Source organism: Lissotriton vulgaris, chromosome 1_1 (assembly GCF_964263255.1).
Source record: "Lissotriton vulgaris chromosome 1_1, aLisVul1.2, whole genome shotgun sequence".
NCBI classification, from domain to species: domain Eukaryota; kingdom Metazoa; phylum Chordata; class Amphibia; order Caudata; family Salamandridae; genus Lissotriton; species Lissotriton vulgaris.
Genome location: NC_141685.1, coordinates 433,765,765 through 433,792,337, shown reverse-complemented (window position 1 = coordinate 433,792,337; position 26,573 = coordinate 433,765,765). Strand labels below are relative to the sequence as shown.

Genomic DNA, 26,573 nt, shown 5'->3' with positions numbered 1-26,573 from the left:
TTACAAAAACCCAACGTGTGAAATAAATCGTACACTTTACTGTTTTCTAATAAACAGCATATGTTTAATTTAATCTGTCATTGTGAAATTAAACCAGACTCCATGGAAGTTCACCATTAGAGAGGCGAAGCAGTGCGCGCTGTGAAAGCAATTCTTCAAGCTAGACATTTCCAAAAGCAGCCTCTGTGCCTTAGGTAACATGTACACGCACATAAACCTCCACTCACTGTCATTCACTTTTGCATGGCCTCAGGGTTTGGAAATACTCAAATCGGGCCTTTCACGATGGATACCCCATCAACATCTTACTCAAAAGATACACACTATGTTTCGTGTTATCAGTTAAAAGCTGCATAATGTCAAACCAAAAGAGCAACCAAAGCCAGAAGGTTCCTGCATGCCATTGGATTTAATGGCTAATCCTCGGCATTTTTAATGCAGACTTGATTCCACGGAGAGCCATGTAAACATTCTTCAAATGAAATTAATGCTGCTCAGGAGGATGTTTGCCTTGGCTTGTGGGAGCAGTAACAACGGAGTCCTGAGCAACATGAGAGAGGTGCGTGGGAGGATGGAAAAGGGGAGCACAATGAGGAACGAAGACGAACCGTAGAGGGTCATGCACTTGGTAGAAAAAAAAAAAAAAAACAGGCACTGAAGAAATTAATGCTGGCAGGACGACATTACATTTAAAAAATAGTTGTTTAAAATGCGTGCAGCCAGAGGAAGATACGTAAAGGTAAACAGCAAATGCTGTGCAGCCTTAACCTAATGAAAGAAGTTCCACCCACCAAAGCGCTTGAAAATAAGTACTTGGGCCACGGGAGACTGATAACAGAGAAACACAAGGAACAACAGGAAATAGAACGCTACAACCAATAGAAATGGAGAAAAAGTAAAGTGGCAAGCACATGGACAAATAAGAAGTGAGGGTGGGGTGTATGCCCCTTTTAAGCTATATTAAATACAATGGATTTCACAAGGACAGAGCCAACGCTGTGTAGGTGAAACCTAATGAGACAGCACCTATTTTGATTCGCTAAAAGGGTGCATAATAAGTTTGAAATTATTTAAGCAATCGGACTGCTGTCACTTACTAGAATGGGGCCTTCCTTTGCACTTCCAATAGGCTGCTCACTGTCACTTAGAATAGCTGTGCCACAAACTTCATGCAACTTGTAGGCAGCTGACCATCTCATAGCTGTCTGTAAATAACTAACTGCTATTCATGCTTTTGTTTGTAGTGCCTGGTAAGCAGAAGTGGATCCCAGTGAAAACGCTGTTTCCACCATACATACTAACATTTTGAGGGAGATGTTGAAAAAACTATTGGTAGGCATTATTTTATCCCATTGACTTACACTAACACTGAGGTGATTTCAGGATAGGGAAATATAAAATAAAGCCATTTTGAGCTTTAAAAAATGAACCGGGTCTGTTGGCATGTATATACACAGAATTTCTGTTTGCTGAAATAAAAGAAATGCTCAGTCTTATTAAAGATTGTCCATTCAGAAATACCGTAACACTTCATCGTTGCTGGCAATTTCTTTAAAAATAATTCTGCAAAGTACACTATTTAGTTTGATTTTTTTCAAACTATTCTCTTGGAGGGGACTCTTCTCCATTATTACTGTGCAACACGCCAAATCTTTTTGGCAGCCACCAGAACCACAAACATGGCACCCGCTGCAATTTAAAGTGGCAATAAATACAACAATAACTTTCAGAAAATATTGAAAACAAAGTAATTTTCAATCTTTCAGTATTGATCACATTTTGGCACGTAATTGTCATACCTAAGAATATCTATTTCATCTTTCATAGCCCTGGTTTCTTCTGCCAAACTGGCCAACTCGTCGTTTCTATGCTGTGTCTCAATAAGTTGTTTCTCCAGCTCTTCACAGTGAGCACGGTAATCGTCTTTTGCCGCTTCAAGCCTTTACAGAAAGAAAAAAAGAACAAAACAACAGCATAGTTTTTTAACACAGGAAAGCATTATGATTTTTGTTTCAAACTGTTTCAAGACGGATTTGTTTTCAAAGTGTTTTCCTTTCATGACCATCAATCAAAACTATCAAAATGGCAACAAAATAACATTCTAGAGCACTGTGCAAGACATTCACTTTCATTTGGAAAATCAGAAGGCTCATATATGTGAGCTGTGGGAATACGTTATACATTCCAAAATGCTTATAAATGGTTTAAGAAAAGGAAGCATACACCCACATGGCATTTTGAACCAATGCTTGGACTTCCACAAAATATAAATGACTGTGCCATCTGACGACAATCAAAATGTCCTAATAAAGATGCTGAAACATAAATTTCAATGATAATGTACATATTTTTTAGAGACAACCTGAGATTTGCTCACCAATAATGGCAAGACTATGTAGGTGTTTACAGATGAGACTCTTGGCAAGGCATACAGCTGGTTAAGGGTATCATCAGTAAAAGTGGGTGGAGTACTCCGCTTCACCGCGGAGTGTGCTGAGATTTGCCTACTTCGTGTTCCGCGGAGAATGCGGAGTAGGCTAATCTCCGCACACCCCGCGGCGGAGCGGAGTTCGCCAGCCCAGCCTCCCACCCGCCCTATTAACAACTTTTAAAAAACGAGTTAAAAGTAAATAAAAAAGCATTACCTTAGCTGTGGTGTCCCAGGGCTGCCCTCTTCCTCTTTATTGTGTTCTTGATGAAAACTGTGCATGCACATTTCTTGCAAGAAATATGCATGCGTGGGCGCCAGCGCTTGCACAATGAAGAGGAAAAGGCAGCCCGGGGACACGGCAGCTAAGGTAAGGTGTTTTTATTTACTTTTAACTCGTTTTTTAAAAGTTTTAACCAATTGTTAATAGGGTGGGTAGGAGGCGGGTGGCATAGCAGAGCTACGCAGAGTTTCACAGAGTTTGTTCTTAACTCCGTGGCCCTCCGCATAGCCCCACTACGCCCAGGGTTAATCATCAGGAAAAACAAAGTACTGGTGCTGTACATGGGCAATATAAAATCCTACAGTTGGTACTGCCTGCAAAACAAAGATAATAACTTCAACAGCATTTGGAAATTCCTCCAAAAAGAATCACTCCACCGGCATTTAAGTGCATTGCTGCTGTTCACGTCCTGGTGTGGAGTAGTTATATGGACTGAACACAGGTTCCTGCACCCCTAACCCGTTTAGCCCAATGTCTTCACATATTTGTGAAATATGGGAGACTCATGGGCCCCTCACCACAATCTGAAGGAGGCGCCCTTCCTTTGTGTTGACTTGTGGAACACCCGTTTGGTGGGGGTATGATACTCTGGTTGGTGGTGGTTTTATACTCATTGGAAATGAAAGGGGGTTTGATATGAAATTGTCGGGGTGGGCTCTGAAGAAAAAGTCACTGAACTTAGTTCACACTCCTTTTGGTAGGGGGGCGTGGCTTGGACAGCGCGGTGCATGGGACCCTAATTGTGCAGCTCCGCCGCGCGGTCCTTCACAGCGACCATTCACACATGTTGGCACCAATGAAATCCGCCTCAGTCCCTGACTCCTGAACATCCGCAGACCCGTTCCTGGAGCAGGATCAAGACTTCCAGATTCTATGAGGCTCTTTTCATCGACCTCAATCGTTGCCAGTCTCCTCTCTCCAAAATGGCGGCTGGGCCCTCGCAACATCGGCAGTGGTAACTAAACTGGGAGTGAAGAACTCTCCACACAAGGCTCCGCAGAGAGCTCCACATTCCACCAGTGGTTCACTGAGGAACGCTCTATCTCGGAAAGTATGTTGAAGGACTGGGCTCTCTCAGGCTCTCTAAGGAGCTGCTTTGTTTATCGGCTTGCCTGACCTGAAAATGGTGGCCATATTTGAATAAAACAAATCTCTAAAACTTGAAAGTCAATTACACAAACAGCTGCTCCTCTGTGCACATCGGGCAGCTCATCTGAAAATATACTCCCTACCAAGGAATTCATACCAAGGAATTCATCAATTGATAGGGTATGAAGTTGTACTGAAGCTTCATAGGGCTCTGCCTGACCCCAAAATGGCATCCATGCACGAGGTGAAGTGATCTGAGCTCCTGGCCCATTTAGACCTACAAGTCCCTCTTTGTTTGACCTCCTCGATCCTGTCTGATCTCTATTGTTCCACCTGGTTGCCACAATAATCTAGCACAATCTCTGCTGTGTACTACTTTGTTAGACTTGCTGGATCCATTCAGGTCTCTACTGTGCCACCTGGTTGCCACAACAATCTAGCACAGTATCTGCTGTGTACTGCTGTGTACTAGAGGGGGCAACAACTTTAATCCCTGCCCTATTCATAGCACTGACTGTCTCTTAAACTGGTATCTACTGGCATCTACTCAGCGCCGCACTAGCAGCCTTCCTGCCACAAAAACCATAGCAGACAAAGAGCCCAAACCGAGCAACAAGCGCACCAAGCCTGAACCACCGTTGCCTGACTCCCCAGTTAAAGGGAAGACAGAGTTCAATAACACTATCGACAAGATCCTTAAGGGGTCGGGGCGGCCGCATGCTGGTGACGGAACCGCTCCGTCACCAGCATCGGTTGCACTGTGCTTACAACGGAGCAGTTCCGTCATGGCCCCGCCCGCTCAGTAGAACGCTCATCGCAGGCGCGAAATTCGCGCCGCGCTGGAGCGTCGGGGGGGCCATGACGGAACCGCTCCGTCATCAGCACAGCGCCACCGCAGCTGATGACGGAGCGGTTCCGTCATCAGAAGGGGAGGGGTTAAAAAGTTAGAGGAGGTACATGCCTCGCCAAATCCACCAAAATCAACATGGATGTGATGCAACTGGAACTGTCTGCTATCAGATCTGACATAACTAGCATCAACGCCAGAACATCGGAGGCAGAATCTCTCATCAGCACCCTGGAAGACAACTCTACTGCTTCATCCAGAGTTGTAAACAATCTCTTGTCCACCACTAATTCCCTTCAAAGAGAAGTTTCTTATCTTGAGGACAGGAATCGCAGAGGGAACCTGCGCATCTTTAACCTACCTGAAGGTTCAGAGGACTCAGCAGACTCTTGTATTAGCTTCTTGGTGACGAGGATCCCACAAACGACAGGAATCTCTTTTAAAAACGAGTTTGAGCTGGAAAGAGCACACTGTGTTCCCTCCTTCAAGTATACAAATAGAAACCAAATCCGTCAGATTGTCTGCCGCCCACTAAGATATCAACATACAGAATTAATTCTCAGCTACGTCCGCAGGAACAACCACATTCTATGGAATGGCCAAAAAATCTTCATCTCGCAGGATTATTCAAAATTTACGATGGAGACTAGAAAAGGCTTCCTAGCCCTGCAACCTAGATTGAAAATCTCTAACATACAGTTCTCATTCATAGCTCCAGCTAAATTCAAAATTCTGGTGGATGGAAGACACCACACCTTCAGTGACTACAGAGACTTATAAACTTTCCTGAAACGTGAGGGTAAGAGTGGAGGTTCTGTAAAGGACACACACCCCCGCTCCATCAACCCAGCACCGCTGACCAGCCCAATTATTGATTCAAATGGTCCTCATTTTCTTCATCCATATCCTTTTGTTCTGGCGGGGTTAATTACTTGACTCTGGGTTCATGCTTGGTGCATTGTTGTGCTTTGGTATATTTCGCCTATCTGTGTCAACAATTGTAATATGAGTAGGCTTGTTATCCATGAAGGATCAATGACTGTTTTTTGCTTGGCGATATTTAGCGCACTGTTCCGCTAAGCTGCTGTATACCTCTCTTCTTGGTTATGTACTATTTAGCACACGTCTAGTTTAGTATACAGCACTACTGCAATCGTTACAACAATCATTGTGTATAGACATGTATGCATGCTCAATACCGGGATCCTAGCTAGAATCCCTTCCTGGAGTGTTAGAAAAGCTGTGAAATAGTACTTGGAGTTGGATTCTTTTCGCTGTTACACAAATAGCAGCCCGGCTGTACACCGCTGGGCTAGCTCCATAACACTGTCGCCTGCCTCACAGACATGTTCTGGGGTGGGTGGGGAGGGGTGGAGAGGCAGTGGGTTTGGGATGGGGTTAATATTTTATATCGTAATTTACATTAGAATTTGTTTATGCTTGTATTGTCATGTGACTTCTTTCTTCTACACCTCACTTTGCCTCTGGTTCACATCCATTTCTCCAGAGAAGCATTGCCTCTTTTCCATAGTTCCTCTGGTCAGTCCTCCTTCATTAACTTCTGGGTTCTCTGTTTTGAGATGCCCTTGTTTCCACAGGAGATCCTTACCGGACCTTTTCTCATTCTCATAGATGATGGCTTACTCCAACAATATATTCCCATGAGTAGACATCTTCATCACGAGTTTCCACACACACTGATATGAGTCTGAAAATGGCCTCTCTCAATGTTAGGGGTCTTAACCATCCGGTTAAGCTGAAGAAAATCGAAAATTACCTGTACAAACTCAAAGCAGATTTTTTTTTTTTGTTTGTTTTTGTTTTGTAGAGCGCGTAGTCACCGCGAGGGTATCCCAGCGCTGAAGCCTTGTTACTCATAAGGGGGAGAGGACCGGAAAGGTGCCAATTTAGGGGAAGAGAAGAGTTTTAAGGGTTTTTCTGAACCGGAGGAGGTTAGGTTCTGTTCTGAGGTTCAGAGGGAGTGCGTTCCACTTGATTCCAGTGTTTACCGAGAAGCGACGGCCACCTATGCGGGCCTTTTTCACCTTGGGGATCGTGATAAGGTTTCCGTGCTCCGAGCGGAGCGCTCTCGTGGGTCTGTAAGGGGTGATCCAGTTGTTTAGTATGGGAGGGCCGGTGTTATGAAGAACCTTGTGGGCAAGACAGAGGGCCTTGAAAGTGACCCTTTCCCTAATCGGGAGCCAGTGCAGCTTCCTAAGAGCGGGCTTGGCAGATTATCTGGCCGGGGTGTTTGTTATGAGTCGAGCGGCGGCGTTTTGTGCTTTTTGCAGAGTTTGAAGAGTGGATTCCGGGGCGCCCAGGTAGATGGCATTGCTGTAGTCCAGCCTAGATAGAATTAAGCCCTGGATCAGCATGAGGCGCGACTGGAAAGGTAGAAGTGGAATTACTTTCCTGCAAGATTTAAGTAAACCGTAGCAGGTGCCGGCCGTCTTTCTGGCCTGGGTCCGGAAGGTAAGGTCAGTCTCCAGCCACACTCCGAGACTCTTGACCTCCTTCTTGGGAGGGGGGGGTTCGCCCATGCAGGCGGGCCAGATGTTAGAAGGGATGTTCGTGGTTTTTTGTCCAAGGAGCAGGATCTCTGTCTTGGAGCCATTTAGCTTCAAAGCAGAGTCGCTCATCCACTGGTGTACGCTGGAGAGGCAGTCGTGGAAGTTGGAGGGCTAGAGCTTAGGGTGGGAGAGTGTTACTACCAGTTGTGTATCGTCGGCGTAGCTGACGATAGTGACTCCGAAGGGTGAGACAAGTTCCTCCAGTGGGGCCATGTAAACGTTGAACAACGTAGGGCTCAGGGAGGAGCCCTGAGGCAGGCCGCACTGGAGGGGGATGGAGGAGGAGCGGCTTTCGCCTTCCCATACTTGGTAGGAGCGTCGGGAGAGAAAGGACGAAAGCCACTTCAGGGCTTTGCCCTTAACCCCAACAGTCCCTAGACGGTGGGTTAGAACCTGGTGACTGACCGTATCAAAGGCCGCACTAAGGTCTAGGAGGACCACTGCCACTGATCCTCCTGTGTCGATGATTTCCCTGGTTCTTTCTACTGCCACGAGGAGAGCAGTGTCTGTGCCCTGACCTGGTCTAAAGCCTGTCTGTGAGTCGTTGAGAAGATGGTTTGACTCGAGGTACTGTGACAGCTTTTTATTTGCTAGTTTTTCGGCGACTTTACCTATCCAGGGGAGAAGTGAGATAGGTCTATAGTTGGAGAGGTCTGTGGGGTCAAGCGACGGTTTCTTGAGAAGCGCTTTGACGACAGCTTCCTTCCAATTAGAAGGAACCTCTCCTTGTTCCAGTGAGATATTGATCAGGGCTGTCAGTTGAGGAACTATGGTCTGTGCGATATTTTTTGCAAAACGTATAGGAACCGGGTCGCTAGGGGCTCCGCTCTTGGTTGAGGTGAATATGACTCTTACTTCTTCTTCTGTGACTGGGCCAAGCGACTCTAGAAAGGGTTTGTCAGCGGGGGGTGTCCGCTCCTTGGCTCTCTCTAAGACGTCGGAGTTGGCAGGTGGAAGGGAGGAGAGAATTTTTTTAATTTTTTCGTCGAAGAAGGAGGCCAACTTGACGCATTTTTCCTCGGCTTCTTTGGGATCCATAGGTTTTTGGGGGGGGGGCCGGGACAAGGAGGAGTTCTTTAAAAATGGAGAAGGTCTCCTTGGATGAGCAGGCGGAGTTTTTTATCTTTTCCTCGAAGTAAGTCCTTTTGGCGTCATGTAGGGCTCGTTTGTAAGCTTTCATGGAGCAGTGATAGACGCTTTTCTCTTCTGCTGACTTGTTTTTTCTCCATGAGCGTTCTGTCTTTTTGCATTGTTTTTTAAGAGTGGTAAGGGCGGGTGTGTACCAGGGAGAGGGACTGATTCTTTTCACGTGTTTTAGCGTGCTAGTCAGTGGAATGGAGCTATCTAGGGGTCGGACTAGCCAGATGTGCTGCTCCTTCAGGAAACGAAGGTATCCAACAAGGAAGTGTCCTCATTCGGATACAGCTGGCTCTCTGATGACCTTTGCTCTCCTGCCATCAAGAAGAGGGGTGCGGTAATTACGTTAATCGCAAAAAAATCCGGCCTCTTAGTGGACTCTCACACCACAGACGAGAAGAGTAGATGGGTCCTCACAAAATTATCTAGGAACATTCTAAATGTGTACGGTCCTAACAGCGACAACACAGATTTCTGGGATGGGGTTAATATTTTATATCGTAATTTACATTAGAATTTGTTTATGCTTGTTATGTCATGTGACTTCTTTCTTCTACACCTCACTTTGCCTCTGGTTCACATCCATTTCTCCAGAGAAGCATTGCCTCTTTTCCATAGTTCCTCTGGTCAGTCCTCCTTCATTAACTTCTGGGTTCTCTGTTTTGAGATGCCCTTGTTTCCACAGGAGATCCTTACCGGACCTTTTCTCATTCTCATAGATGATGGCTTACTCCAACAATATATTCCCATGAGTAGACATCTTCATCACGAGTTTCCACACACACTGATATGAGTCTGAAAATGGCCTCTCTCAATGTTAGGGGTCTTAACCATCCGGTTAAGCTGAAGAAAATCGAAAATTACCTGTACAAACTCAAAGCAGATGTGCTGCTCCTTCAGGAAACGAAGGTATCCAACAAGGAAGTGTCCTCATTCGGATACAGCTGGCTCTCTGATGTCCTTTGCTCTCCTGCCATCAAGAAGAGGGGTGCGGTAATTACGTTAATCGCAAAAAAATCCGGCCTCTTAGTGGACTCTCACACCACAGACGAGAAGAGTAGATGGGTCCTCACAAAATTATCTAGGAACATTCTAAATGTGTACGGTCCTAACAGCGACAACACAGATTTCTGGAACTCCCATTCTCTCTGACTCCTAGGTGGTGATCTCAATCTCCCAATGGACTTTACATAAGACTGGCAGTCCAACTCAGCACTGCACTCCTCTAGGTCGCATAAACCATTTCTCAAACTTTGTGACAGATTCAACCTCCTTGACTCATGGAGATTACAACATCCAGACAGTAGAGACTATACCTTCTACTCAACCTCCATAAATCTTACTCCAGAATCGACTACCTGTTGATTTCTAGATCACACACACACACCTTCTGGACCACACAGACATCTTACCCAGACTATTTTCAGATCACTCAGCCATCACCTTGTCCCTCTTGGGTACCAAGGCAAGAGCTTCTACACGAATCAGGAGATTCAATGATGAATCTATCAGAGACACAGCTTCCAGAACTACTATTGAAACAGTGATAAAGAACTACCTGAAGGAAAACTTGGTGTTGGAGACTTCTCCTACTACACACTGGGATGCACTTAAAAAGTATGCACAAACACTGTCCATTCTAACTAACGAAAAGTACGAATACAATATATTACTGAGCGAAAGAGTAGGGGTCTGGATTACCATATACAAATCCTTACAACTGAATGACGCCAACAAGGCAGGGAAAATTCTGGACTCTTACCTGAAACACAAACAGAACCGTAAGGGTATTAACTCACTCAAAGACACGAACAACATTCCTCACTCCAAATCTGATAATAAATAATTTAAATCCTTAAGGATTTCTACATTTCTCTTTATAAAGAAGACTCTGTCTTCTTTATAAGGTTGATATTACCTTGAAGAATCAGTCCTTCCATCTATCTCGGACCAGGACAAACTATTACGGAGCGCACCAATAACACTGGAGGAGGTGAATAGTGCTATTGACTCACTTAAACTTAACAAAGAGTTAGGTCCAGATGATTTCAATGCTAAGTTCTATAAAATATTCGCCCCGCACTTTCATCTACTCTCCTTGCCCTATTCCGTCACTTCTCAGACACAGGATCCATTACCAGTTCAATAAGCGAGGCCACTATCGTGATTATCCCAAAGGAGGGCAAGGAAACCTTGTTGGTGAAAAATTATTAACCAATCTATATATATAAAAACGAAAGTATGTCTGTTTGTCCTTTCTGCATTACTACACCATTCATCCGATCGCCATGAAACTTTGGGAAGTTGTTGAGTACACTCCCGCGAAGGTTTCTGTCAAATTTTTTTTTTACGTCGGCCCCCCAGGGCCCTCATAATCTTTCGAATACTGAAATAGACAGTGAATCTGCGAGCATCGTCGACAGTTATGACCCACAAACGGAAATCGATTGGTCAATCTACATCAGAAGCACAAAAGAAAAAGGCATTACGAGCTTCAGAAACAGACGAGCAACGGGAAGCTGTTCGAATACAAACTGCTCAAGCCGATAATTCTCAAACGAACGAGCAACGAGAATCAAGATTGGAAGCCGATCGAGTACGCACTGCTCAAGCCCATTCTTCTCAAACAAACAAGCAACGAGAATCAAGATTGGAAACAGATCGATTACGCACTGCTCAAGCCCGCGCGAATGAAACAGGAGAGCAACCAGAATCAAGATTGGAAGCCAATCGAGGACGCACTGCTCAAGCCACACTTAGAAATGTTTTTAAAAATAAAATTAATAAGTTTCAATAACAATGACACAATGTAAATTTAAGGTTATCATAATGAGTTTCCTTGAATTTCCTTTCTTCGGAGATCGCACCAACGCGCGACGGGTAAGCTAGTTTAATTAATAAAAGCAAAAATCTACACTAAAATATTGTGTAAAAAACTTGAACCGCTTCTGCCCTCTTTAATTAATCACTCTCAGGTGGTCATCATGAAAAACAGACTCGGACACTGTAGCCATCACCTTTGACGCCGAAAAGACTTCGATAGGGTCTCCTGGTCCTGTCTTCGAGAGACCCTGTTGAAATATAACCTCGGTGACACTTTTACGAGAATGGTCCTGGCCTTATATACTGCCCCTTCAGCTAGAATACGTTCAGATGGTCTCTTATCCTCAGGTTTTATTATTATTATTATGATGTTTCTTATATAGCGCCAGAATCGGGTGTCCGTCAAGTCTGAAATCATGGGTCTGAAAAAACTTTGTACTAGTGATATGTTCAAATTCACGGATCTAGCTTGGCAACCCCACTACATTAAATACCTTGGTCTAGAATTCATTGTGGGCTTGTTAGAATCACTCCGCCACAATGAAAAAGTAACTCTGTTGAAGGGCTGGAATCCCAACTTTTAACTTGGTGGAGTCATATCGAAACCATCAAAATGATGATCACACCAATTGTCAACTATCTGATCAGTATGCTACCCATAGTTCTATCGGAGGAGTTCCATCACAAGCTGGACAAAGTTTTAACAAAATTCCTATGGCAAAACAAACGCGCAAGAATTTCTCTGAAGAAATTACGTTTACCTGTCCACCTAGACGGTGTTAACTTGGCAGATTAAAAAAAAATACCAAACCCCCTTCCTAGCCAGACAAAGCTCTCTTTGGCTTTGCCCACCCCCTGATTACACTCCCTCCTGGCTACTAGGTGAAAAAAATTACTTGGTGTACTTCACCCTATTGTGTTTTTATCCAGTAGCATATTACCCCTTACCTGTGGAAAATACAAAATGTCCATTACAAAAAGAGCTCTGAGAAAAATGTATAAACTTCTAGAAACCCCTCTCATTCATTCCAACATGATCGCTATGGAATAACACAAAGATCAAAATCAAAGAGCAATCCATATTCTGGAAATCGTGGGCATCAAAAAGCATCCACTTCCCAAGTCATCTGGGCTCCTTAAGTGTCCCTCTCTCCTTCAGAGAATTTGAACAGCACTACAACCTCTCAGACATTGGCTTTTATGATTTTCTTAAACTCAAAGCAAGCCTGTCCAAATTAAACCCCCCTAATAAAGATCCCTCCATCCTAAAGACAATAATGGCCTTTAACAAATCAGGCCACTAAGCTTCTAAGTTATGTCACCTCTTATAACCTAAATCCACATCCTCCATGAAAGCTGTACTAGAAAAATGGAATAGCCACTGAACCATCCCTACGGATAAATGGGAACCAATTTGGAACTCAGTCGTTTCCCACAAGATCTCCCCTGCGCTCTCCAAGACTAAATATTGACTTCTGCTTAGATCATTTTGGACTCCGTCAAGGCTCCACAAAATGTCTCTTAAAGATAACCCTCTATGTTGGAACTGTAATGCTGCTACAGGGGACCTCTGTCATGTTACATTCTACTGCAGCAAGGTTTCCTCCTTTTGGGACAGTGGGTTTGACTTCATCTACACTATTTGTGGGGCTGCCTTAACAAGGACGTTCTATCACTGATTCAAGGATTTCTAGAACCTCAAATCCAACCACAGAATGATAGAGTTCTAGCGGACATTTTACTGACATCGGCATGTAAATCGATACTAGCCAACTGGAAAAATACAGCTGCCTCCTCCATTAAGCCCTGGCTCAACTGGATCTCTTTCTTAAGAGGTGCAGATAATATCTCTCTTCAAACTCCCAATGGAAACATCAAAATAACAGGGTATGGTCTTCTCTGGACACTTACTTCCTTATGACTAAACCTCCCTGAACCCCCCATTTTCCCATAATCTGTGTGCCCAATTTATATCTTTGTAACCTTGTGCTCTTAAAGATGGGCCATCCAAGCGCCTACACATGCTTGTCACCGGTAAATGTGCTATTCTCTGGTTGCAATCCCCCTATACTCGACCGTTGGAAACTGTTCATAATATTGGACGGCTTGAGGTTCCTCAGTGAACCACTTTATAATTTTCCTTCTGGTTTATATTGTATATTTGCAGTACTATGTATATTCTATATTGTTTTTGCCTTGCAGTAGAGAATTTCTGAACACTAGGTTTCTGGCTACAACTCTGTATGACATTTGTTTTCCCTTCTTTTGTTTTGTCAGCAGTTTTGCGCATACACATGCTTCTCACCGGTAAATGTGTTATTCTCTGGTTGTAATCCCCCTATACTTGACATTGGAAACTGTTCATAATATTGGACGGCATGAGGTCCCACTTTATAATTTTCCTTCTGGTTTATTTTGTATATTTGCAGTACTATGTATATTCTATATTGTTTTCGCCTTGCAGTAGAGACTTTCTGAACACTTAGGGGGTCATTAGTATGGCAGGCGGATCGCCACCGCCGTATGGCGGTGGCGATCTGCCCGCCATAAACCACGGCCTGCTTAAAAATTTAAAAATGTGGCTGGGGGGGGGTGGAGGGGGGGAGGGGAGGGGAACCGGCGGACAGAAAGACTGTCCGCCGGTATTCCGCCCAGTCGCAGAGTCGACCGGGCGGAAAAGCAGCTAATTGTTATTGTTAGGTAATTTTATATAGCGCACAGCTGTCTCAATGAAATGACGTCCCGGTGCTTGCAGCAGTGCCAAAGCAAGGGCTAGATCGTATGGAATAGGTAGTTCTTGATAGCCTTGCGGAAGAACACCAGGCAATCTAAATGCCGGATCTGAACAGGAATTCCATAGTCTAGCGGCTAGCTAACGAAATGACTTGCCCCCCGCTCTAAGGCGCTTCACACGGGGGACGGCTGCAAGGGATAGCTTTAACGAGCATAGTTGGCGAGTAGGGACATAGGGAACTAGCAGATTTGACAGGATCTTAGGGGGAGACAGCTTTAGAGTCTTGAACGAAAGGCATAGAGCTTTAAATTAAATCCTTTGGGGCATGGGTAGCCAGTCAAGGCGCCGTAAGGCACCTGAAGCAGAGCTGGTCCTAGGAAGCCTCAGCAGGACTCGAGCGGCTGCGTTCTGTACTCGCAGCAAGCGAGTAACTTCAGCCTTATTGGCGCCTGACATCAATGAGTTGGCATAATCTAATCTAGATAGGATGGTCACCTGGACTATTAACTGTCGGGTAGAAGGATCAAAGAAGCCCATTAGAGGCCTCAGACCCCGCAGAAGTCCAAAGCAAGTTCTGGCGATCTTCTTTGTGTGTTCCTGGAACCCAAGAGTGGAGTCAAACCAGATACCTTCATTTTTTACTGCCAACTTAGGGTTGGGTGCAGTCCCCAGAGAAGCCAGCCACCAGTGCTTGCTCCACAGCCCTTTATACTTCCCCCATCAGCAGGACTTCTGATTTGTTGGCATTGAGATGCAGGAGGTATACCGTCATCCAAGGCGCAACTGCCGCTAGGCCATCCATGAATCATAAAGCACCCAGAATATGGTCATTGGAGAGGGCCACCACTACTTGCGTATCATCGGCGTACGAGATCATGGGAGACACCGCCAACCATATTAGCATGTCTGCGAGGAAATGCCTTTGTTGCCGTCACTGAAAGGCAGGCAGTTCAAGCAATTGGGGGCCTGTAGCGGGCCCCCAGGGACCCTGGGGGGTCGGGGTGCACTTGAGGGGGTCCTTATGGTACCCCTCTGCAGTTCCATGCACAACATGGCAGGCACCGCGTGGTGCCTGCCACGTTGTGCATGGAAGTGCACGACATGCCTTCCTGGCATTACACCGGCAGGCCGCCGCAATGCCAGGAATGCAGGATGCGCCCACCAGTGTGGTGGGCGCATCCTAATGTCAACAACGGGACCCCTGCAGCAATGGAGTTCGGTCCCATTTCACGAAAGGATGCATCCTAATGACTGCCACGTTGTGCATGGAAGTGCACGACATGCCTTCCTGGCATTACACCGGCAGGCCGCCGCAATGCCAGGAATGCAGGATGCGCCCACCAGTGTGGTGGGCGCATCCTAATGTCAACAACGGGACCCCTGCAGCAATGGAGTTCGGTCCCATTTCACGAAAGGATTTATCCTAATGACCCCCTAGGTTACTGGCTACAACGCTGTATGACATTTGTTTCCCTTCTTTTGTTTTATCAGCAGTTTTGTCTGTTAAAAACCTAATAAAAAACCTTTTGAACAAAAAACAAACAAACACTCTTTCTGGTAGATATTCCATCTAACCCTAGATTTCTCTCCTTGTGAATATACCCATACTGAATTTGGGGATTTTTCAGATAATTTCCCTGGTGTGTTGGTAGATGAGATGCAGGGTCCCCTACATAACCACCACCTCCTCACGCTGATGCCATATTCTTCCTGATCCCTTTCTCTGCTGTCAGACGCTGAGCCATTGTAAATTTGCTTCCACCAGTGTGCAGATATCAAGTTTAGAATATGATTAAAATGGACTTGATTGGTCAATTTTGCAGAATGGAGAGGAAGGTGGGTCAGTGAGGAATCTATGATTAAATAGAGTGTACACCAGAAGCAGCGTTACCAAAAGTAAGTACATTTTCACCCCAGAGAAACCCAAATATAGTTGATCATCCACTCGCTTTTTATTGGTGCAATCGATGTAGAAGTTCAGGGTTCTCTTAGGATGAGGGTGATGGAGTCTTTGTTTCTCTTTAGATGGAGGAGGAGGGTCAAAGAAAGGTGTCAGGGTGATAGACTGTCCTATGTAATGTAAAAAGGTGTGATGACCTTTAGTAGGAATGCTGCTTTTGTCCTAATTACCAACCTACCTGTGTATATGGCAACTAGAAAGACAGCACCTGTAGCTCACTCACGCAATGAGCTGACTTGATGGCTCTGGGAAGATAGTTTTCAGCATGAGGAGGTAGGGAGTACATCTGTGCATTTTTTCAAACAGGTCACACAAGGTAAGTGAGAAATAAATTAAGCTCCCATAGAGGCATTACAAAAGTTGCTGGTGGGAACACATGAATCACCCCTTTCAAGAAATGAATGACAAGTTATTTAAATAAATGATGGCTGATCAGGTAGGTGTAAAATGCAGAGTGGGCCAATAAGTAACCCTTAACTGTTGTCATTTCAATGCCTTGCTCGTCAACAAAAGTCCAAATAACATTATGTCAGCTCACTGCGCCTGAAACGGCTGGATGCACCATAAAACAAACTTTTCCCAGCATCCAATTTGGGTTACAGGGATGCCTGGCGGCTAAGGTGCACCAACTACTTCAGCTGCCACTGCTCATTCTCCACATATGGAGGTATATGTTGTGTAGGTTCAAGTGAGGACCCTGCCCTGCTGCTGCAACAGGAAGTCCTTCTGAAGGGGCAGCTAGGGTAGAGGTCAGATGTCCATGGGCAGTAGTTCCAGGTACCACACTCTTGTTGCCCTGTCCGGGGCCACCAGGATAACTCGATCGGTCTTTCCTGATCTTTTTGAGAACTCTGGCCGCTAGACGCGGGAAGGCAAATAGGAGTCCCAAGCTTCACACCAGGGAGAATGTGTTTCTAAGATACAGTCATCTTGGGAACTCAAACACGCAAAAGTTTGAACACTTCATGTTCTCGGCAGTGATGAATACTTCGCCCCAGGACTCTACCCCTTTTTTGGAAGATGCTGTCTGCTACCTCGGAGTTCAGCTGCCATTCGTGATCTACTAGGCAATGTTGGATGAGTTTGTTCACCCTGGCATTTAAAGATCCTGCCAGGATCTGTGCCACCAAAGAGTTGCCCTGGCCATTCAACCACTTCCCGAGGTACACGGCCTCCCGGCATAGAACCCACAACCCTACTCCACCTTCATTGGTGCACTACTACATTGTATTTCCCAAGGTTACACTATGATAAAACTTGTATTGATGTCACAAGGTTTATCATTTTTGTAATGTATTTAAAAGCATCTGACCCTGGGCAATTTACATGTTTTTAGTACTTACAGTTTTAAAATGGTTCAAATGGCAGCACTAAATATTTTGCAGAATATTGTAAAATACTTCCTTATGTACAATGTGACACACCCAGATAGCTGTTTCAAGCAGCAGTATTAGTCCACTGAAGTACGAAATCTTTGAGAGCTGCTTTAAACATGAGCACCTTATTGGCTAAACAAAGCACTAAATGTTCGATAGGAATTTTAGCATGAGTCCACTGAGCTTGTTTTTTACAACAGCATTACATAACCATGATTTTTAGACAATGTTTTTTAAACTGGTGTTGTATTGCATTTTTTTCTTCTTGTAAATATTGTGTTGTACTTGTTTTAATCTAATAAGTTTAGGATCATATACTGGTCAAACAAACTACTACTGCTACTATTATGGTAAGATTGTCTATGAGAACCTGCACCCATTCCTCTTTGATGGTCAGGAGGAACGATTTCAGTACCAAGTAAATTGCGCACAACCCCAGCAAGATGATGTGGAAGTGAGCTACTGCAGGAGCCCAGAGTCCACTGATCTCCACCTTTTCCAGATAACCTCCCCAACCTAGACACGATGCACCCATCACAACTGTTAGCTCGGGTGGAGCAGGCAGAGGGATTTGTACACGGTCAAGTTTCGGTCTAGCAGCCACCACTGGAGGTCTTTGGTAGCCATCTCCGACAAATGGATGACATTGGAAAGATTCCCTTGATGCTGAGTCCACTGAGACTTCAGATACCACTGCAGAGCCCGCATGCGGCCCCTGCCGTGGTCCAGAAGCATTTTTTAGAAACAAGGGGAACCCAGAGGATAGCTAAGAACCATGGGTATAACTACGTTATAGGGAACAAAGGTTCCTAGCTCATTTAGAGTAATCACAATACAGTATAGAACACAATGGAAAGCTATACGTTATGATTTCCTTACCCAGCCGGGCTTACGATTTCCTTTCCCTGCCCGGCTGGGTAAGGAAATCATAACGTATAGCTTTCCATTGTGTTCTATACTGTATTGTGATGACTCTAAATGAGCTAGGAACCTTTGTTCCCTATACCGTGGTCCAGAAGCAGGATACAGGATCTGAAGAGTCAGTCCCATTGAGACCCAGGTCAAAGGTTGAAACATTGAAATCATAACTCAAATGTTCCAGACTTGTTGTGGTGGAGAGAAGGCTTGGAAGAGTACAGTGTCTAGCATGAGTCTAATGATGGGGAGACATTGTGAAGGAATCAGGTGTGACTTCAGCACAGTGTAGAAATACCCAAAAACAACAAAAGTAAGCCATCGTCTGGACATGGCTTATGACAGTTAGAGGTGAACCCATCATCAGCAGCCAGTTCTTCAATCAAATCAAATATCAAATGCAGATTTTATAAAGCGCACAGCTACTCTATAGAGTGTCCTGGCGCTACAGGTTCATTGCCTGCTGATCTCACAGGGGAGGAACATAAACTAAAGGGCTCCATTAAAAAGCCTGGTTTTCAAGCTGTGTTTAAAGGAACCAGTATTTATTGTAGCCCGAAGGTGCAGGGGAAGAGCATTCCTGCCAGCAGCAGCTAGTGCAGAGAAGAAGGTATCCCCCCATCTACTCCTCTTCATCTTAGGCACCACTGCCAGCAATGCATCAGCAGAGCGTAAAGTTATGGATAGATGATAGTGAGGAAGTCTCTTAGTTAAATATTTTGGACCTAGTCCAAAGAAAGCTCTGTGGGCTAGTTCCTTGAACTTTACTCTAGCCCGGATGGGAAGCCAATACAACTCCTTGAGATGGACATGAACAGAAATGTTCCTCATAGTGTTAGGCAGGAGCAGGGCTGCAGCGTTTTCCAAGGAGACCCTAGTATAATGCATTGGTATATTTATTTATTTACTTTTGTGTTTTATAGAGTGCAAACTTTACCCATGAGGGTATCAGAGCGTTCTACGCGGTATACAGTGGTGAACAAACAAAAAGTCTAAAGTGCAGAAATATACAAAATCAACAAAAAGGATGGCGAGGGGCAGGGGTGCTGAGAACATAGGGAAAAAAGGTGATACAGGTGTATGGTTATAATCACAGTTAGAGTCAGTAAACAAAGGTCACACATATTCTCAGTGGGGAGAATTGGTGATCTGGGGAAGAAGCAATAGTCTTAGATTCATCTGGCACAATGTGGAGGTTGAGGGCAGGCCTTAGATGAGGAATTTACCCACGAGGAAGGCTTTGGCCTCCTTCTTGAAACGTGCTAGAGAAGGGATTCTTCTGATGGCGGGTGGGAAAGAGTTCCAAATTCTTGGTGCTGCTCCGTTGAACGCCCTATTGTAGGTTCTTTTTTTCTGAAAGAAGGCAGGTTGGAGTAAGAAGTTTCGAGCAAACCGGGAGTTCCTGCTTCCTCCAGCTACCACTAGTTTCTGTGCGAGATAAGCAGGGGAGTTTGTGTATAGAGCCTTGTGTGTAATGTATGCCAGTTTGAACTGAATTCTGGCCTCTGGAGGGAGCCAGTTCAGCGCTTTTATATGTGGGGAGATGTGGTCAAATTTCCTGGTGCCGGTGAGTAGTCTGGCGGCCGCATTGAGGCAGGCTTTTAGAGGTTCTAAGGAGATCTTGGGTAATCCTGTAAGGGTGGAACATCCATATTCCAGTCTAGAGATAACTAGTGCTTGAACTGCCATTTTTAGGTCCGGAGCATCGATGAAAGGAGAGAGGAAGAAGCAGAAAGATTCAGCCCCATGGAGTTCAGGAACGTCAAAAGAATTAAATTCAAGGAGCGTTTTGAGACGAAAGAGATGCTTACCCATTGTATCATGGTGAACGATTGCATAGCTCACGGGGAGAGCAAACGCAATATCCGGCACTGAGCTATAGATCATCCAAGTTTCCGTGAGAAAGAGGATATCCAAGTGTTCATCCCTGAGAGGTTCAAAGATGTGCAATGCATTTTTGTGGTGGGATCGGACATTGATTAATGATGTCTGGATACTTAGCGTATTGGCTTGATGGTTACTAGCCTTCAGGGAGCAATTAAGCCAGAAGACATTAGCGGATTACTGAAACCCATACAGTTTGAGGGAACATAGATGGCAGATAAGGGGCAGGGCTGAGGTGGACAGGTGAAACTGACCAGAACATGAAGCACTAATGTTCAGAGCTTAAATCTCTGGAGGGGAATACCTTCTGCATGGGTCCTGCTAAGATGATATTTGAGCAGCATGGTTGGCGCTGAGTGCATGCCCAGCATGGACCGGCGCAAACAGGCTTGCCTTAGGTGTGACTTTGGCGCGCCCGCTGCGCATCTCTGCTGTGTTTCCACGCACAAGCCCCTCTTTTGTCCCTACAGCACACCCCCGGCAACTAGACCGCTAACTGACAAAGATGGTGACCCAAAGCAGAAGTATAGAGGCACAAACGCAGCACAAACGCAGCAAAAACAGCGTTCCCTGCATGCCGACTAAGCCGTTTGAAGAGTAGGCTCAAAATATTCAGGTAAGTTTAAAATGCTAGAAAAAGCAAATATGTCCCCCTCCTCCCCCCAAAAAGAAGAAAGTCAACAGACCTGAAAGAGCATCGCACATCAGCCCCTCTTATGTCCCTACAGGACATGCCCCTCCGCGGCAACTAGACCGCTAACTGACAAAGATGGTGGCCCAAAACTCCCCAAAGCCAACCTATAGCAGGAAAAGCACACTAAACATGGCATTCCCTGCATTCCAAGCGAGCTGCTTGAAGAGCAGGACTGACGTGCTGAACCTGGTGGCTAACAAAGGCGAAGGGACTGTGTCTTTGGGTTTTGCTCATGGAGAAGACAACTCCTGAGCCAAGTCGAAACAAGAGTCTCCAAGGATCAGTTGGCTGACCTCCTGTTCACAACACTTAGCTAAAAAAGCTGAAACCACCTGTTAAGGTAAGTTGGTAGCCCAGACATTCAAATCACCACTGTGCAGCACCAGGGACCAGGACCCGACACTCAAAAGTTGTCCTTGAGTCTGCTGGACTCGGGAGAGTTGTTGGAGTGCAGTTTACTCCTCCCAAAGACTAGTTACCGCCCAAGGAAGGGTTGCACTCTGACTGCGATATAGGGCGACTTAACTTCTGCCAGGCTCGAGAGGACTCTGAGTGACATTACTCTTGTGGCCAGGACCACCGCACCAAGCCTGTGGACCAAAGAGTAGCGCAGGACGATCCTGTCAACAGCATTGCATCCACAGCCTCCTTGTGTGTATTCAGCATCCTGTATCCCTTGCATCAGAACCACTTCCATAGAAGTCTATGGCAAGGGGACACCTGGAACTGACTAAAGACTGCTTATTTTCTGAAGGTAACTGTTTTCTGAGGGTATTGCTGGCCCCCTGACTGGCTCCCTGCCGCAGTTCATCATATAAAGTAAGTAAAAGAAACCGCATTGATACTTGTCAAAGATTTTCTTGAATAAGTTTTAAAGTGGCAAATTCGTTGAATTTGCCAATGTTTGTTCATGTACAAAACTGCATATTTACTGTACCCTATAAATGCTGTATCTCCAGGGATCCTCTGGTGTATTGTTCTGGTGTCTAAAATTACATATAAATGCAATCTATTTTTATGCATTTTTGTTTGATTTCTTGAGTGTCTCATGTATTTATTCTCTAATTGTTTTAGTGTTGTTTAAATGATTTATACATGTTCCTTTTTGGTCAGAGTCACAGCTACCCAGGGTTAAGCTAAGGGGTTCACAAACAACACCTATTGGTCCTTAGGGGGTTGGTAAGTGAATTACAAGGTAAGGTCGCACAACCACACCGTATAATTCATCCCATTTCATCACATGGTCAAAGGCAGGAGATGTGTCAAGGCCATTAGAATCCTGTGAGTCAAAAAATAGGTTCTCCTCATCTCATCATCAGTTCAGTATCATGACGTTTGAGAAGCCCAAAACAGGGATAGCACAATATATTTAAAAAATCACTGAATATGGGGATATAGCAGAAATAGATACATAGGTATCACTGATCAAAACAGACTATGTAATAAAGACTTAACCTCCAAGACTTACTGGGATGCAAATTCCAAGCACCGGATGTTGTTTTACATACCATAAAAATGTATTTGTGAACAGACCCAGTTTTTCTCAATGGACTACTAGAACATATCAATTGAATTGCCACTTGCGTGGAAACTACTGCATTCTGCTGAGAAATTCTGTCCCCACATTTCTCTTCCCCTGAAAGGTGAGACACTAATGGGATAATGTTATCTAAAGATCAGTAGCAAATCTGAACTCCTACTCTTCAAACAGTAAAGGACCAAATTTAGGCACACGGCAATGGGTGTGGCAGGAGCACAATAAATTGGGCTATTATGGATATGTCATAAAATACCAAACAAGGCAACAAAACGAATTGCCCAAATCAGTCTGTATGAGGAGAAATCCAGTTGGATAGCACTCATACTGGATGTAGAGATAAGGAAGGGAAATGGTGATAGGCGTAGCACAAATATTTAAGGAATACTATGAAGATCTATTTCAAAACTAAGCTATGAGACAATCTGTCTATCGAGGAACAGTTTATGAGCAAGCTTGGCTTTCCCATACTCTCCAACTCAGACTGACCACAGCTACATGAGAACCTTTCGAAGAAGATCAAAACTACAAATAATCAGTTACAATCGGGCAAAATGCTGAACCCTAACAGCCTCATGGTTTCTCTGTCATACTTCGTCTCTGGCTTCTGGGTTTGTTCTTAGATACTAAATCTGAAGGAATTGAGATATGTCATCATTATTTGGACCCATAAGAACAGTAACTACTCAAGATTTTTCCTCATATCATCCCTTCTACTTCTGAATATATAAGTTAAGGTATGGGCCTAGATCTTCGGTATCAGACATCCAGATCAGGAAGGCATTATGCTACGAAGGCCTGTCAGCTTAAATTTGCAATGCTTTCACATCTATATATCAAGAGGGCACCCAATAAGATAATCTGGATATGTGGGCTCTTGATACCAACCTAGGCTTTGAAACTTACTACATGGAAAATAGGCTTCAGTCTCGAATTTAATTCCTGGTTAGCCCAATTGTACGCACAGCCCACAGCAGCATTTAAATTTAATGAGGGGATTCAATGTTTGCTAATCATACTAGGCCAGGGATCCTAAAGAAATCCACCCTCTTCTCCATTTCTCTTTCATATAGCATTGGAACCACTGCTGCTGGGTCAGATGGGATCCTTTGGTCATATGGTTTTGGCGAACAATGCTGAAGATAAAGAGAATTGTAAGCAGTTGATATCTTCTTGTTTGTTGAGAATCGTGGTGAACTGTGCCTCAGCTAATGTCTATGTCCTGGGAATTCAGACCACAGTCTGGATTACACATAAGCAGGACTAAGTCTGCTCTTTCCTTACAGCATTGCCGCCTGGTGGTCCTCTGGCATAGTCATCCTTAATTTGAGCAAGGAGTGGCGTTGTAATCTTGAAAATCCAGGAATCAGGTCGGGGTTCCAGACTGTAATTTGACAAATTTAATAAGAATATCTGACATTGGAGTAAGCTGCCTTTGTGCATCTCAGAAAAACAGCCCTGCTTTAATTTTTGATATCTAAGTTTCAGCACAGCTCCCAAAACACTGCGTACTGAATCTTAGACTATTATTTCAAAATAGTATACACAATGCTCAGAATCTTAATTTGAGGGGGAAAACTTCACAAATCTCTCTAATTAATGTGTAAGAACAGTATGAACAGTATAAGATGGGAGAAAATTCACAAAGGAAACCCCTTGTGGGTGACCATCTCTCAGGGAAGCCAGGAAGGGTTTCGCAGCGGTCGAAGCGCGGAGATACTCCTCCGGGAGTCGATCCTAGCGCTATATAAACTTGTAATTAATTAATTAATTAAAGAGCTTTCTGATGGCCTTTAGGTGTTTGGATATGCAAGAATCGTAGGCCAAGGGGTCAAGATCGGCCACTAGACACCACATACAGATTTAGTGAGAATCCAATAAAGATGTTATTTACAACATCATCAACAAGGTGTAAATCTCAGTACATTTGGAGGTGAAATTTGACATTGTCATTGTGTGTGAAATCACTTAGGAATTTATTCAATGGACACCATAAACAAGTTCTGGATCTGCATCAGCAAGGCCAAAAACAGGAACGGACATCAGTGTACCAGAACTTGTCATGTGTAGTCCAATTTCACCACATCCTGGGCTGAAAGAACTGCAATTAATGTTGAATGGCACCACCTGCTGGCACTGAAGAGCTTTTTCTGGGAGAAAAATGTTCCCCATTTAGTCTGCAACTACTGTTGAATGATACCACCTGGTGGCGCTGGAGAGCTTTTGCTGGGTGAAAAATGTTCCACATTCAGTCTTGCACATGAAGGATATTTGAAAACGAGAAATCTGTAGAAAGACGTTTCCTTAAATGTGGGTGAGTTGTGCTCTCTTCAGCCTCACGCCGGATTTCTTTTCCTTTTTGTTGAACCTTATTTGTGCTGGCTCTAGAACTCTGTGCACTTTAACTCTGCTAACCAGAGGTAAGGGAAAGTGTCTTTGCTCCTCCCTTCAATATGATGAAATTGGCATACCCCTGATTAGCGTATTTAACTTACTTATAAGTCCCTAGTCTATATAGATAAAAACAAAAGTATGTTTGTCTGTTTGTCCTTTATGCATTACTACACCATTCATCCGATCGGCATGAAACTTTGAAAACTTGATGAGTACACTCCTGCGACGGTTTCTGGCAACAAAAAAAAAAAGAAAAAGAAAAATGTAGTCAATATCGGCCCCCGGCCTCCCAGGGCCCTCATAATCTTTCCAATACTGAACATTTACAGTTTCCGGTGCGACTCGCTTTTGCAATGACCATCAACAAAGCACAAGGATAATCGCTGCAAGTGTGTGGACTAGATTTGGAGAATCCGTGCTTCTCACATGGACAACGGTATGTGGCCAGCTCACGCATCGGAAAACCTTCTGATTTATTCGTGTACGCACCAGACAGAAAAACAAAAAATACTGGGTATCCACAAGCACTCCAATAAATAAACAGAATTAAAACAACACTTTAAAATGTTTTACATATTAAAATGAATAAGTATCAATAAAAATGACAAAATGTAAATTGAATGTTATCATAAAAGCTTCCTTAAATTTCCTTTCTTCTGAGATCGCAGCAACGCGCGACGGGTAAGCTAGTATATGATACAACAGTGTACCTAGGGCAAAGTCTTCTTAGTGTGGAGGTGCTTCTCACCTACCCACAAGCAGGAACAGCGTTTAGGTCGGTGAGCCTCAAAGGTTTCCTTCCCTTTCTAATGCTGACCAGGACCTCTACAGCTAGTGGAGATGCCAGCTTCCCTGACGAAGCCCCGCTTTTGGCAGCAAGGTAGGCAGGAAAATTAGTAATCAGGAGAGGTGAGTCCCCTCTCTGCCAGGACCATGCCCAAGGTACCCTGGTCTGACGTGACCTCCTCCTTAGGAAATCCTCCATCTAGAATGGAATGATTCTACCCAATTAGGTATGGGGATGCCCCATCCCTAAAGGGAGGGGACCTACAAAGGGTGTAGTCACCATAAAGGCAAGTAGTCCTTTGGCTACCAGCTACCAGTACCTGTAATGCCCCTATATTCAGTATTTAGGAGCACCCCTGGACCTTGATGCTGAAATTCGAGCGACCTAAGAAGAAAAGGAAGAAAAAGACACCATGCAGACGAGCCTGGAAGACGACTACTGATTTGTTCCCAGCCCTACCAGCCAATCTCTTGCTCAAAGACCCTGCGAAGAAGACGGTGCCTGTCCGGTGGACAGCGACTTCCAAGAACCCCAGGAAAACTGCCACCCTTCAACAAAGCATTACATGTAATGGGGTGACCCTGTAACCCTCAGAACCTGGGTGGGTAATAGAACTAATAATAATGGTTCTGTCGGAACGAAATACACACTGATATAGTATTTCTTATTGCATTCGCGTGACCTGCAAAGAATGAGACAGATGCTGGCACAAGCATTTCTAAATCGAGGAAACCATACCCTTTCCATCTTCACCATCTGGTAGATTAAACCACCATAGAGGTTGAAGGACTATCGTGTTGACTGAGTCGGCTGACCAGCAACTCTCTTCATACAGGACCAGGTTTCCAAGAGGAGCCGAGGTTCATTTAAGGCTGTCCCACCATTGTTCAGTCCTGATGAAGACCCGACCTTGATGCGCACAACCAGCGCATCGCCCCCCCAGGGTCGAAACATCGACGCATTCCTTCTTTCCATGAATCAACTATACAAATACCCACTACGACCGAAGAATTAATTGATGTACCTATTGGTTTATTGCAAATATAGTTGGCTTTGTCAAAGAACCGTTTGATTTGACATCAATGTATGTTGTTTTTAAATGTATAACAATTTTG

The 26,573-nt window shown here is 44.5% G+C and overlaps 1 protein-coding gene across 1 annotated transcript in view; it reads right to left on the bottom strand.

Annotated features, from left to right (window-relative positions):
- Window positions 1–26,573, bottom strand: part of HOOK1 (hook microtubule tethering protein 1) — a 905,468-nt gene that overhangs the window by 440,323 nt on the left and 438,572 nt on the right. Inside the window, exon 10 of the mRNA XM_086953035.1 lies at window positions 1,800–1,940. Within this exon, the coding sequence (XP_086809161.1) occupies window positions 1,800–1,940 (141 nt within the window). The remainder of the gene's footprint in view (window positions 1–1,799; window positions 1,941–26,573) is intronic.